Source organism: Anomaloglossus baeobatrachus, chromosome 10, assembly GCF_048569485.1.
Source record: "Anomaloglossus baeobatrachus isolate aAnoBae1 chromosome 10, aAnoBae1.hap1, whole genome shotgun sequence".
NCBI classification, from domain to species: Eukaryota; Metazoa; Chordata; class Amphibia; order Anura; family Aromobatidae; genus Anomaloglossus; species Anomaloglossus baeobatrachus.
This window is the reverse complement of record NC_134362.1, coordinates 73,259,845-73,273,646: the sequence shown is the minus strand read 5'-3', so window position 1 is coordinate 73,273,646 and position 13,802 is coordinate 73,259,845. Positions and strand designations below refer to the sequence as shown.

The following is a 13,802-nucleotide window of genomic DNA, read 5'->3' as shown; positions in this document are numbered from 1 at the left end:
GAGATTTTTACACTCTAGCTGTAATCTGTCAGTTATGTGGTTGTAAGCAATCTGCCTGTGTGAGCAGAATGGCGATGGGACGCTGGAGTTGGCTGGGGGAGGGGCCGTGTGAGGGTGGGAAACAGGGCATCCACCGCCCACACTGTGGAAAACGCCGGCGCACTGCAGCCTCAGGAGACCAGGAGCAGGCTAAGATGGCGAGGGAACGCTGGAGGAGGAGCCGCAATAGAGCGCGAAAAAACGGGTCATCCACTGCCCACACAGTAAGCCAGGAGGCTGAGCGGTGGGAGGAGACTGGGCCTGACGTTCGGCGGCCAATAGCACTGCAGCTGGGGGGGGGCGTGGCTAGGACGCAGGGGCGACTAGGCTGAGACCAGGGCCTAAATTTTGCAGCAGCCGAGGGAAGAAGGTAGGAGAAGGTCGGTCCTACCTGATCTCGGCGGCGCTGGGCCCAGCGATTAATGCGGTGCAGGCAGGGCTCTCTGCCCCTGCCTGTGTGCCTTGCCCACCTCATGGAAAACTGCGGGCTCCAGGGAGGCAGCGTGGAGAGGCAGGGAAGTGGACGTCAGGAAGGGGGAACGGAGCCCCCCTTAAGGAGAAGGCAGCGATGCGGGCCCCAACAGATTCCAGACGCGCTGCGGAGGTCCAGTCCCTGCTGCATGTCCCTGTGCACCCTTTGGGGTAATACCGCAGGGTGGATCAGGGGTGCCCATGAAGGTTCTTCCCCACGCGCAAACCCGGGAGTGGTACCACGGGAATGGACAGGGGAGGGGGCCTGACGTCTCAAGCCTCTGCGACCATTGGGAGTGGTACCCACAGGGCTGCAGAGGATGAGTGATGAAGAAGATACCTGAAGAAACAAGAAGGCAGGTATGAGAGCGATGAGCGGCGCCAAAAAATAAAAAAAAAAAAAAAAAAAAAAAAAACAAGAACACAACACAAAAATCAAATGGCTGAGGTGGGCCGAGACTGCCCACATCAGCCTCCTACGACACTAAGCAAAAAACTGATTTAAGTCCGCCTCCGGCTCAGGGTGTACACTGCTAGGGAGGAGCTAACCTTTTTTGTGTACTTAGTGTCAGCCTCCTAGTCACAGTAGCATACACCCATGGTCCTGTGTCCCCCAATGAAACTAAAGAGAAAGTAGGATTCTCTAGGCCTCCGACACGAAAAAAAAAAAAATATAAAGTAAATAAATACACACACACACACACACACACACACACACACACACACACACACACACACAGTGGCCATCTTTCAGGAGGCGTTTAGAACAGTTTATTAGACGGAAGTTTATAATGACTGGTAACACCCGTGTACATGGCTGAGGACCTGTTGTGAGGCGGATCCCTCGGTTATGTACAAATGACCCTACTGCCCCTTTCTTCACAATGAGCTTTGCACAGGCTCATTAGATGCTTCAATACAAAAGAGCTTGTCAATTCATGGGTAGTGGGATTGCTGCCAGTTTGAACACTGAAGTGCAATTGTGCATCCTATGCTCTTATTTTCACGTATTTCAGTACAGACCGCACAATGCTCCTATAGAATAACTCAATTTCAACATGTGGCACAAAGACTCCCAGACAATGGGTTCCAGACCCCGACCCTTGCGCTGTCCCCTCTTTTTGTATCATACGTGTAGCTACAGCATGTTATGGATGGTGCCGTGTGCATGTCTTTTCTCAGCTCAATGTGAAATTCCACATACCTTTGAGTCTACTTTGAGCGGAGTGTTGCGCTTTATAAAGGTTTTTGCAATGAAACTTTTACCAATAGATCCTGGAGTCATCATTAGCAGTTTATTTTTTTCTACGGTATGCAGAAAAGTCCTCATATGAGGCGGCGGTTTTACAACCTAAAATAAAACAAATTGAGTTAAAGGTGGGGTTTTTTGTTACTCAAATGAGCCTCAAAAGATTACAAACGTCCACTAAATTGCAATCATTCTTTGAGGGATAAATTTAGCCTCATACCAACTGTTTTGAGAGCAATGTCTACATTTCAACCCCACAACTTTTAACGTGCAGCATACTTGCCTTGCTGGGAGGACATGGGGGAGAAGGAGTTTTCTTCCTTGGAGGTGAATTTAATGGCTCATCACTAGATTGGTCATCATCAGACAGCTCATCCACTGCACGTTTATAGCTTTTTCGTCTGCAACAAGAATATACCATTATTTTAGCAAAATTAAATTACACTGTTTTGTCAGTTTCTCTTTTTTGTCAATTTGCAAACTTCCAGAGGGATCTTACAAAATAGATTAGATATTTGCATCACAAGTTGTAATTTCACACCATTTGATTTTTATTTTCTAAGAAGGCAAGTGGAGCTTAGCAAAATGGGACAACTCACACTAAAAAGTGCAATGTATTATATAGCCATGTCAAAAAAGGCTGTAGATCATAGTTTAGCTCCCATTGCCCCACTTAAGCGGTTAACATTGGAAGTTATTGCCTCAATCCACTAGATTACAATGCGTATATTTACCTTATAGTTTGATCATCCACGTCAGGATCAGTCTCTGTAGAAATCAGAATAGGATATGTTATTAGTGTTTATCATAAAGATCCTCTGTGCTGGGATAACGACTTCTAAAACAATCAGTAAGCGGTTTATGTGATTAAAAAAGAAAAAAAAAAAAAAAAAAAAAGAAGTGTTCTGATAATTTACTTCTTAGGTTTAATTACAGTTTTATAAGGGCTGTGTCACATATCCAGCATTTCACCTGATTGAGGGATCCGGCACACTCCAGTACAGTGGTAATACTGTACAATGGCATTGTGGCAAGCTCCAGTCACATGCCGTCATGTGACCCGAGGTTGCCGTGATGCCCTTTTACTGTATTACACTGTGCTGGATCCGTCAACATGCCGGATGTGTGAAAGACTAAATTACTTACCGGTAATGGGATTTTCCAGAGTCCACAACAGCACCCACGAGAGGGATCCGCCCCCTTCAGGACAGGAAACCTACAGATAAAAAGGGGCGGTCCCCCTCCCCTATCAGTTGGTTGCAGAGAACGGGAGAGGAACCGCCAATGAATTAGTAAAAAAAAAAAAAAAGACAAATCCCTAGGACACCGAAGGGTGAAAAACAAATAAAGGAAGGGCAGGGGTGTAAAGGGTGCTTTCGTGGACTCTGGAAAATCCCATTACCGGTAAGTAATTTAGTCTTTTCCTTTCGTCACGACAGCACCCACGAGAGACTTAGAGAGAATACACACTTAGGGTGGGATAACCGTGTGAAGGACCAAGCTCCCAAACGTAAGGTCAGCGGAAGAACAAAGGTTCAGCCGGTAGTGCTTGGAAAAGGTGGAAGGAGAGGACCAGGTCGCAGCCTTACAAATACCGTCGATTAAGACGTCTGCCATGGCCACCCAAGAGGAGGCCACCGCCCTAGGAGAACGATCCTTCACCGAGGAGGTCAGAGGTTCATGCTTCACCACATATGCGATGGAAACAGCACCCCTCAGCCATCGGGCCAAGGCACGTTGTGCTACTAGAGGACCTCGTCTGGAACCCTGAAAGACCATAAACAAAGTCCTATCCTGCCGCCAAGGGGCCGTCCTAGCGACATAGGTGAGAACAGTGTCCCCCACGTCTAGGTTGCGAAAACGAAGGAAGGGAGAAGGGCAGAAAAAAGGAAGGGAGAAGAGAAGGAGCACTCGACTGCAGTGAAACTGGGACGCCAACTTGGGCATGAAGCCGGGTCCGGCTTAAGAACAATCCGATCCAGAATATCCCAAGGAAAGGAGGATCTACGGACAGGGCCTGACGGTCGCGAACACGCCTGGCAGAAGCAAGGGCGACTAAGAGGCAGGGTTTCAGGGACAGCAACGTACCGGACGAGGAGGAGAGGGGCTCGAAGGGTGCAAGGGTCAGGACGTCCAAACCCAGAGCAAGATCCCAGGGAGGTGTGCCGGCACACGGACCGGCCGGCTGCGGCCACAAGCCGTAATGAAGTGCATAACCCACCATTAACCGGAAAATGGGAATTGAACAGGGCGCCCAGGGCAGAAACATGCACCTTGAGGGTACCGACCGAGAGACCCATAACCCTTCCCGACTGGAGAACGCCAGAATAGAGGAGATCGGGACCACAGCAGGCGAGGAGTCAGGAAGGGAGGCAAGGAAGAGTATCCACATCCGACCATACTGTCGGGTGTTAACTGGCGTTCTACTTTGCAGCAGGGTATTGACAAGATGCCTGGAAAACCCGCGGGTTGTTAGCAACACCCTTTCAAAATGCACGCCGCCAAGTGGAGTCCCTTGACGTGGGCATGAAGGAAAGGACCCTGTGACAGGAGGTCTGGCCGGGACGGAAGAACCCAGGGGTCCGTGACTGACACGTAACTCAGGAGGGAGAACCAGGGACACCTGGGCCAGAAGGGAGCAATAAAGGAATATCTGAGCCTGTTCCTCCCGCTGCCCCGAGAGAGGGATCCGCCCAGCGAGGACAGGAAACCAGTCCGAAAGAAAAGGGCGGCACATCTCCCGTTCAGGAGTTTCTCTCCCCCCCCTCATGTTTGGATGCAAGACTAGAGACTCAAGAGGCGAAGCATGAAGCCCGAGGCGCCAGGCCCCAGGGCGCAAGGCCATGGAGGTGCAAGGCGTGAGAGGCGCAAAAAAGGAGCAAGGCACAAAAGCGCAAGGCTTAGAGACGCAGAGGGCAGAGACGTCAGGCCAGAGGCACGAGGTCAGAAGCACAAGACAAGAGGCGCAAGGCGCCAGGGCAGAGGCGCAAGACCAGAAACACAGGCCCAGAGGCCCATGCGGCCAAAAGGCCAGGAGGCACAGAGGCCCGGAGGCACAGAGGCACAAAGGCCCGAGGCCAGGAGGCACAAAGGCCCGAGGCCAGGAGGCACAAAGGCCCGAGGCCAGGAGGCACAAAGGCCAGGAGGCCAGGAGGCACAAAGGCCAGGAGGCCAGGAGGCACAAAGGCCAGGAGGCCAGGAGGCACAAAAGGCCAGGAGGCCAGGAGGCACAAAAGTCCAGGAGGCACAAAGGCCAGGAGGCCACAAAGGCCAGGAGGCCACAGAGGCCAGGAGGCCTAGAAGCCCCAGAGGCCACAGAGGCCCCAGAGCACAGTCCAGGAGGGTACACCAGTGAGGCAGAGAGCCAGGGTGCTCCATGAATCCAAAGGCCTAAGCAGTGAGCCCTTAGACACCCAACGTGCAAAGCCAGAGGTGCAGGCAGAGCCTTGAACAGGAAAGCACAGCAGACATGCCCACAAGAAAACAAACCGTGGTCCCAGGCGAAACCTACCCAGAGAAAGGCTGTCAAGAGTCAGATTAGTCCCACCTGAACCAATTAATCCACCCTGAGATCCAGCTGAGGTGAAGGTCCCACATCCCATAGAGCGTGCAAGAACCACAATATGTGCCCCAGAAGAGAAGGAGTAGACCGGTGATATAACAGTGGGAACATACGAGGGCCATGCAACCACAGAAAGGAGGAGCAACAGAGAAATTCGGAAGCTCAAATACGAGAGACTGCCGGCCCAAATAGAACATGAGACAGCAACAACAGCCAAGCGGCATAAACTCAGCTCAAAAGTTCCAAGGCATGGCTTCTGGGCCTGAAGCAAATGGTAATGCATGAGGCCCAGGCATTGCATAAGAGCATGAAGCATGAATGAGTTCAGAGGCCCCGAAAAAAAACCCTGTGCACTCCCCAGTGCAGACTCCACAGTGTCGCCTTTCACTGGGAGCAGTGGAGTCACGGCCAGTAATACCACAGTATGTTAGGAAGTGCGCTGATGGCTGAGGGACCTCTACCCAGAGAGGTATCGACACCGGACTGGTGGGCAGGGGGAAGGGATAGCAGAGACTCCTCTTCGATCCTCCGAGCCGCAGGAGCAGTAGCACTTCCGGGCTACTGCCGTGGAGACAGAGCGCGGACGCGGCAGGCTCCAGACACACCCCCTCCCGTGTGCACACGCCGTGCAGCCGGAAGTCGCAGGCACGCGACACAGGGAGAGTCTCCGGCCCGACCGCGTACAGCAACTCACCGTCACTTGCAGCGTCCGGCTCAGGATGGAGGGGTCCGCGGGCTTCTCCAGGTACCTCCCCGGTCCGTTCCCCCGGAAGTGCTCCTGTGCACTTCCGGGTCACTGCAGCAGAGAGCGCGCACCGAAGCGGCAGGTCCCGGACACCCCTCCCCCCCCCACCGTGCACACGTGTTGTGCAACCCGGAAGAAGCAGGCACATGGCACAGGGAGAGCCTTCGGTCTGCGCGCAGCATACTTACCAGCGCTCTTTTGCAGGCGTCTTTTCCCTGGAGGCAAAGCCGGACCAAGAGAAAGAGGACGAGGTGCACTGGAGGACGGAGTCCACGAGGGGAGCTCCACCGACCGTGCTTCCGGTTCCCCCGGAGACTGCACAGACTCAACTGGACCCAGGTACTGTAGGTTCCGATCCATGCAGGACAGGAAACCAACTGATGGGGGAGGGGGGACCGCCCCTTTTTATCTGTAGGTTTCCTGTCCTGAAGGGGGCAGATCCCTCTCTCGTGGGTGCTGTCGTGACGAAAGAAAAAAAAGCCCTAACAATTCCTAGCTAAGCTGCTGTTTTGCATTAGAGGGTTATTCACATTGATTCTCGGCCAGTCATGATGGGAATATCTGTTCAGGCCAGAGGAATCAGCCAAGTGTCCACACCTTTTCTGCAGTAGCACATACTGAATTTTTTGTTGAATTTGATCATTTAGGCATTTATTGCATGTATCAAACATTTTATACCATTACAGTACTGAGAGCGCTTAGCTATAGGCAGCATGGACTGAATCTGCTAAGCAAATCATTAACAAGAACCATTAAAAGAACCAAGCACCAGGATTTTGCTATATGAAGTAAAGGCAGGTCCATACTGGCACTCAGATCTGATGCTTGGTTGCTGAAATATCTTTAATCAAAGTTGCAGAAATGCCCTGCACGGTGTTTGCAGGTGCATCGGGGCCGTGCCTTTGTGGGTTGGGTCCCCAGTGTATATGGCGCCTCCTGCATCTTGTACCGCATGCACTTTTAGTTACATGTCATGCCACGCTGCCATTGGCATGTAATATAAGACCCAGGAGGAGGAATATACACCGAGGATCTGACCCTGTTGCACCTGTCAAAGTGCAGGGCATTTCTGCTACCAATATTTCAGCAACCAAGAATCCAAACTCTCTCACCAAAATATATGCCTGGATTCAGCATCCTAGTGCCAGAATGGCACTGCCTTTACTTCATAAAGCAAAATCCTGATGGTTGGTTCTCTTTAAAGTCCATTGTAGTTATTTATGTAGCTGGAGGTATATATAATAACTAACCAGTATTCAAGGTCAATGACTGTCTAGTCACCCTCCGTTCCAGCTCAGAATTAACGGTAATCTTGTTAAAAGCCCGTGTTTGCACAGAATGTCTTGGGTTTTCAGGAGCCTGGAAAGCAACAAAGAGAGACTAATATATGCAGTAAATTAGAAAATATTTCAAACAATGCTCAGGTTTATTGCATATAAGGGTGGGTGCACACGATCCAAACATGCTGTATTCTCATAAAACAAGTTACTGCTCTTCTCCGCAGGAGACCACAGCTGCCCACACAAGGTTCAGGCCACTGTGGCCTCTGTTCCCCCTGCGGAGAACACTCGCATCTCTGCAGAATAAATGGACATGCTGCATCTCGGGAAGCCATGCTGCAGAAAAAAGAAGCACAGTGGGCAGGCGATGTCTATAGGTTCCATCCACTGCGCTTCTAGGGTACAACGCAGTGTTTTGGAAGCAGCAAAAAAACGATGCAAACCCAAATTGTATGCACCCAATGAAAACAAACATCAGAAAAAACGGATTTTTGTGTATTCACCGTAAAATAGTTTTCTCTTAGCCATCATTGGGGGGACACATTGTTTGTTATGCTGCCTATCCATAGGAGGACACCAAGTAGATGCAAAAGCATAGCTCCTCCTCCGCAGTATACACCCCCTGGCAGGGCCAGGCAAGCTCAGTTTTAGTACACAAGCAGTAGGAGAGAAAAACAAAAAAAAAAAAAAACTTAGAGGAACATGAGAAAAGAAGAGTCATAACCAAATAAGGTACTGAGAGAACCAAGGCCCAACAGGGTGGGTGCTGTGTCCCCCAATGATGGCTAAGAGAAAACGATTTTACGGTGAGTACACAAATCAGTTTTTCTCTGACGTCTCATTGGAGGACACAGGACCATTGGACGTCCTAAAGCAGCCCATGGGTGGGAAACATAAAAGATAACACAACCCAAGGACTAGGAACCAGTCCCAGACAGCCTGGAGCGCCTACTGAGAGAGGTGCTCTACTGCCGTTTGCAGAATTTTCCTACTCAGATTTATGGACTCTGTAATGCTTTGAAAACGTATGTAGGCTAGACCAGGTCGCAGCCTTACACACCTTTTCCACTGAAGCCTGATGCCGAATGGCCCACGAAGCGCCAACTGCTCGCGTGGAATGAGCCCGCAGCCCACTAGGAATGGGCTTGAGTTGCAAGCAGTAGACTTCCTGGAACGCAGAGCGAACCCAGCGTCGCCTTTGAAGCTGCCTGTCGCTTCTTTGTTCGTCATTCCTGAGGGGCCTAAGTCAGTTTTCCTAAAGGGGGCTGTCCTGGATATGTAATATCAGAGCTCTGATGAGGTCTAACGAATGCAGAGACCTTTCCACCCTATGAACCGGGTGTGGACAAAAAGGAAGGCAGAACAAATGTCCTCGTTCAAATGAAACGGGGTAAGAACCTTTGGAAGGAAATCCGGAAGGGGGCGCAGAACCACCTTGTCCTGGTGAAAGATCAGAAAAGGCTCGCGGCAAGAGTGCCGCTAGCTCCGAAACCCATCTGATGGACGTAATTGCCACCAAGAATGTTACCTTCCAGGACAGAAGAGCAAGGGAGGATTCCTTGAGGGGTTCAAAGGGAGACCTCTGGAGACCGTCCAGAACGAAGTTTAGGGCCCATGGTTCCAGCGGCCGTTTGTACGGGGGAACTAGATGGGAAACGCCCTGGAGGAAGGTCTTGACTTGCGGTTTTTGAGCCAGGCGGCATTGGTAGAAGATTGAGAGCGCTGAGACCTGCCCTTTAGGGGAACTGAGAGCCAACCCAGCTTGCAAGCCAGACTGTAGAAAGTCGAGAATTCTGCGGAAGGCCAGAGGCATAGGCTGGACGTTAGTTTCCCTGCATCATGAAAGGAAGATTTTCCACGTACGGTGGTAAATGCGGGATGAAGCAGGCTTTCGGGCGCTGATCATGGTGGCAATAACGGCGGGGGAGAATCCCGCTCTTGTTAATACCCAGGTCTCAATGGCCATGCCGTCAGCTTCAGGGCTCTGAAGGTCTGATGGGAAATGGGCCCTTGGGTCAGCAAGTCTGGGATGTCTGGAAGGCGCCACGGTGCGTCTGAGCATTTGTACTAATTCGTCGTACCATGCGCGCCTGGGCCAGTCCGGTGCTATCAGTATCACTGGGACTCCCTCTGCCTTGATCTTCCTGATTACCCGCGGCAGCAAGGGTAGAGGTGGAAATATGTAAGGCAGGCGGAAGTGGTGCCAGGAGTAGACTAGAGCATCCGCGCCGATTGACTGCGGGTCGCGTGACCTGGCTATGAACGTGGGTACCTTTGCATTCAACCTTGAGGCCATTAGGTCCACGTCTGGTGTGCCCCAGCGAGTGCAGATGTGTAGAAACACATCTGGGTGGAGAGACCATTCTCCGGCAGCCAGGCCTTGGCGACTCAGTCTGCCGCCCAGTTCTCTACCCCCTTTATGTGAACCGCTGATATCACTGATCCCGTCGATTCGGCCCAGCTGAGGATCTTGTGGGCCTCGAGATAAGCAGCTTTGCTGCGGGTGCCCCCCTGCCAATTGATACAGGCTACAGCTGTCGCATTGTCTGATTGGACTCGAATCGGACGACCCACTAGCAGAGGGCAGAACGCTCTGAGCACGAGGAAGATCGCGCGGAGTTCCAGGATGTTGATGGGTAGTAAAGACTCCTGGGGCATCAACGTCCTTGAGCAGTGTGGTGCCAGTACACTGCTCCCCAGCCTAGGAGGCTGGTGTCCGTGGTCAGGACCAGCCAGTTCACTGGGAGAAAAGATCTCCCCTTCGATAGGGATGAGGACTGAAGCCACCAGCGGAGTGCGTACCTGACTGAAGGCGTCAGGTGAAGATGTCTGTCCAGGGAGAAGGGGCTCTTGTCCCAGGCCGCTAGAAGGGCTAGCTGCAGCGGGCGGAGGTGCAGTTGAGCAAAGGGTACTGCTTCCATAGCAGCCACCATCCTGCCGAGCACTTTCATGCTAAATCGAATGGAGCGAGACGGAGGACGTAGAAGGCAGCGTACCGCTCATTGAAGAGCGAACGCCTTGTCCTGAGGGAAAAGGATCAAGCCCCGACAGGTGTCCAGGGACATGCCCAGGAAGGTGATGGATCGTGATGGGATCGGGGATGATTTGTCCAGATTCACTAGCCACCCTAAGCGGGATAGGGTGTCCACAGTGATCTGTACGCTGGTTAAGCAGTCGCGGAAGAAGGGGGTCTTGATTAGGAGGTCGTCCAAGTAAGGGAGAACGACTACTCCCCTAGCGTGAAGGACGCTCATGGCGGCCACCATGACTTTGGTGAAGACCCTTCGTGCAGTGGCAAGGCCGAAGGGTAGAGCTACGAATTGAAAGTGGGAGTCCTGAATTGCGAAGCGGAGGAACTTTTGGTGATCTAGGAATTCCCCTTCGACCATGGATGCAATAATGGACCTTAGGGACTCCATTCTGAATCTCCGTACGTGCACATGTTTGTTTAGTGTTTGAGGTCCAGGATGGGTCGAACTGACCCATCCTTTTTGGGGACCACAAAGAGGTTGGAATAAAAACCCCCGAACATCTTGTCGTCTGGGACAGGTATTATCGCTCCTGCTGTTGGGAGCGAGTGGATTGCCGAGAAAAAAGCTTCGCGTCGTTTGAGTCTTTGGGGGGTTTGAGAGAAAGAACCGACTCAGAATTTCGGACCCGACCCCCATGTGGTAACCGGAAAACACAAGGTCTCGCACCCATTTGTCGTCTGAGGCGGCTGCCCAGATGTGTTGAAAGAGCCGCAGACGACCTCCTACAATGAGTGTCTTCCGGGGTGCCGAAGGAGTCATGAGGGGGGAAACGTCGTGGCCGATTCTCCCTAGTCCTGGACTGTTTTGGTCTAGGCTGCTATGACTAAGTGGGTTTCGGGGAGAGCTGAGAAGGTCTGTCCCTGCGTAGTCCGCGGCTGGTGGCAGGGACAGCACGGGATGTCGACCAACCAAATGAGTTCCGAAAGGAGCGGAATGAGGACTGTGAACGTCTGGTGAAGGACGTCCTGGACTTCAGCTGGGGGAGGGAGGCACTCTTTCCTCCCGTGGCGTCAGAAATGAGCTTGTCCAGATGTTCGCCAAACAAATCGGTCTGGAAAAAAGGGAAGGCCCGTGAGAGACTTCTTGGAGGCAGAGTCCGCTCGCCATTGTCGGAGCCAGAGAGCTCTACGGATGGCTATGGTATTTGAGGCGGCAAACGCTGCGCAGGTAGCAGCGTCCATGGAGGCCTGGATGAGGTACTCCGCTGCAGCAGCAATTTGAGCTGTTACCTCTGTGAAGGTATGAGTGAACTGGGATTCCTCAAGCAAAAGTGTTAAGGGAGTCTGCCCAGACAGAGATCGCCTTTGCAACCCACACAGAGGCAAAGGAGGGCGAGAGGGAGGAACCTGCAGCCTCAAAAGCAGAGCGGGGCGAGGTGCTCCACCTGTCTGTCTGTTGGGTCCTTGATGGAGGAACCATCGGGTATCGGGTAAAGACAGGAGCGTCTTTGTGGTAAGGCAGGAGACTGGGGGGGGGGGGGGGGGGCTGACGACCGAGGGCGGATCGGCCCAGCCCTTAGGGGCAGGTGAGGCAAAAGGGTACCGGGACTCCATGAGTTTTCGGTTACCGAAGCGCCTGTCAGGCTTCTCCGTTTGCTTTGTGAGGATATCCTGAAACTCTGGGTGATCAGCGAAAACCTTTTGGTGTTTCCTTGCCCTCTTAAATAAGACCGCATGGTCAGTGGTAGTGGATGGGGGATCCTCCACATGCAGAGTTTGGTTGATTGCTGCTATAAGGGAGTCTATTGCAGTTTGATCATCTGGGGGTGATGAAACCAAGGAATCCTCCTGGTACAAACAGCATTCTCCCTCCTCAAGCTCTTCAGAAGCCGTGGAGCGTGTGGGAGAGCCTGCCCTGTGTGCTCCAGAGGAATAGCCCGCTGGAGACACTCGGCCGTATGCTCTTTTCCTGATCCCTGCAACCGGTGAAGCATGTGCCCGGATTACTTCAGAAGGATCCTCCATAGGGGTATCCTCAGGCTGCGTTCCGTCCAGGGACCCAGAAGGGTGTAGAGGACGACATTGCATAGCCAGAACCAGGTTCTGTGACAGTTTTTCCATGGATTGGGACAGAAACTGTACCCATTCCGGGGGGGCTGGGGGCCCTAGGCTCTGGACTGCCGGCGGTGGCGGAGGGGGTGTCTTGGGGGGCTATAGGGGCACAGGACTCACAGAGAAGTGGTGTGTTTACGTGGTAGCTCAGCGTGGCAGGCAGTGCAGGCTGAATAATAGACTATGTGGGCCTTAGTGCTAATATGCTAATCAATCTTCTGTGTAGCTCTGCCATTGAGCATATGTGCTGCCGAAGCTAGCACTGCTCAGCAGAGCTACAATTGAAGCAAGCACCTCACGAGAATCAGCCGATGACCCTGTCCTCAGGAGGGATTAAGCTCTATGAAGATCTTCGCACGCTTTCCTTGGGGGGGGGGGGGCGGGGCTTAGCGCTAAAAGAGCGGGAAGATGAGTTAGTGTGCCCCCCCCTGCTGTGAGTAGTAAAAAACGGCGAGAAGGGAGCTTTGGAGTTTCCCCCCCTCTCCTACAGTCAGCACACAGCTTGTCACCGGTGGTTATCAGCCGACTTTTCTGCTAGAGCAAATAAAAAGAGCAAAAAAAAAAAAAAAACAAACAAACACCAGTCCCTGAGCCCTGGGCCCTCCCCCCTGCCACCAGGAAATTATCTGCAAGACTTTCTGCAAACAGCAGAACTTCCCCCTCCTCCAGCCAGCAAGCAAGCAAGCGAAAGTTAACACTGTGTGCAGGATCCTTGCACATAATAAATACTGTAAATGTCCTGGGAGCCTTCCCTGCAGCGTCTTTTCTCCCTTTGTCTGGGAAACCAGTCAGGGGGGATCTCACCTTAAAACACTGCTTTCCAGGCAGTGAAAATAGCAGAGTCAGCTTGCTGTGTCGGTGTCATTCAACTCAGAGCCTGAAGAGAGGGGCTGAGGAATTGGGCTATAGGGGCACAGGCCTCTACCCTGGGCTTTGGAAAATCGGTGTCTGTGGAACCAGTCATCCAGCCCAGGATCCAGCGTCGCAGGAGGGGGTACGTGGAGGAGACACTCCACGTTCCCGCCCGTTGATTGTAGTGGGAGATCGGTCCCAAAGGAAACAGTCGCCCTCAAAAAATAAACCTTGAAAGGAAGTGCCTCCTACAGACACCAAGCTAAAACTGAGCTTGCCTGGCCCGACCAGGGAGGTGTATACTGCGGAGGAGGAGCTATGCTTTTGCATCTACTTAGTGTCATCCTATGGATAGGCAGCATAACACCCATGGTCCTGTGTCCCCCAATGAGGAGTCAGAGAAATTGCATGTGGTGTTGTGTTTTAACACATTTCAGTTCTCCATTCTCCATAGTTTGTGTTACTTAACCCCTTCACGACCGCGGGCAGGAAAATTACGTCCTATTTTAACTTTACTTAAA

At 52.3% G+C, this 13,802-nt stretch overlaps 1 protein-coding gene across 2 annotated transcripts in view; it reads right to left on the bottom strand.

Annotated features, from left to right (window-relative positions):
• INCENP (inner centromere protein) overlaps window positions 1–13,802 on the bottom strand; it is a 193,053-nt gene that overhangs the window by 86,670 nt on the left and 92,581 nt on the right. For both annotated transcript variants that reach the window (XM_075325190.1, XM_075325189.1), the window contains exons 7-10: window positions 7,317–7,425; window positions 2,494–2,527; window positions 2,043–2,160; window positions 1,715–1,861 (exon numbers count right to left, since the gene is read on the bottom strand). In XM_075325190.1, coding sequence (XP_075181305.1) covers window positions 1,715–1,861; window positions 2,043–2,160; window positions 2,494–2,527; window positions 7,317–7,425 — 408 coding nt within the window. The remainder of the gene's footprint in view (window positions 1–1,714; window positions 1,862–2,042; window positions 2,161–2,493; window positions 2,528–7,316; window positions 7,426–13,802) is intronic.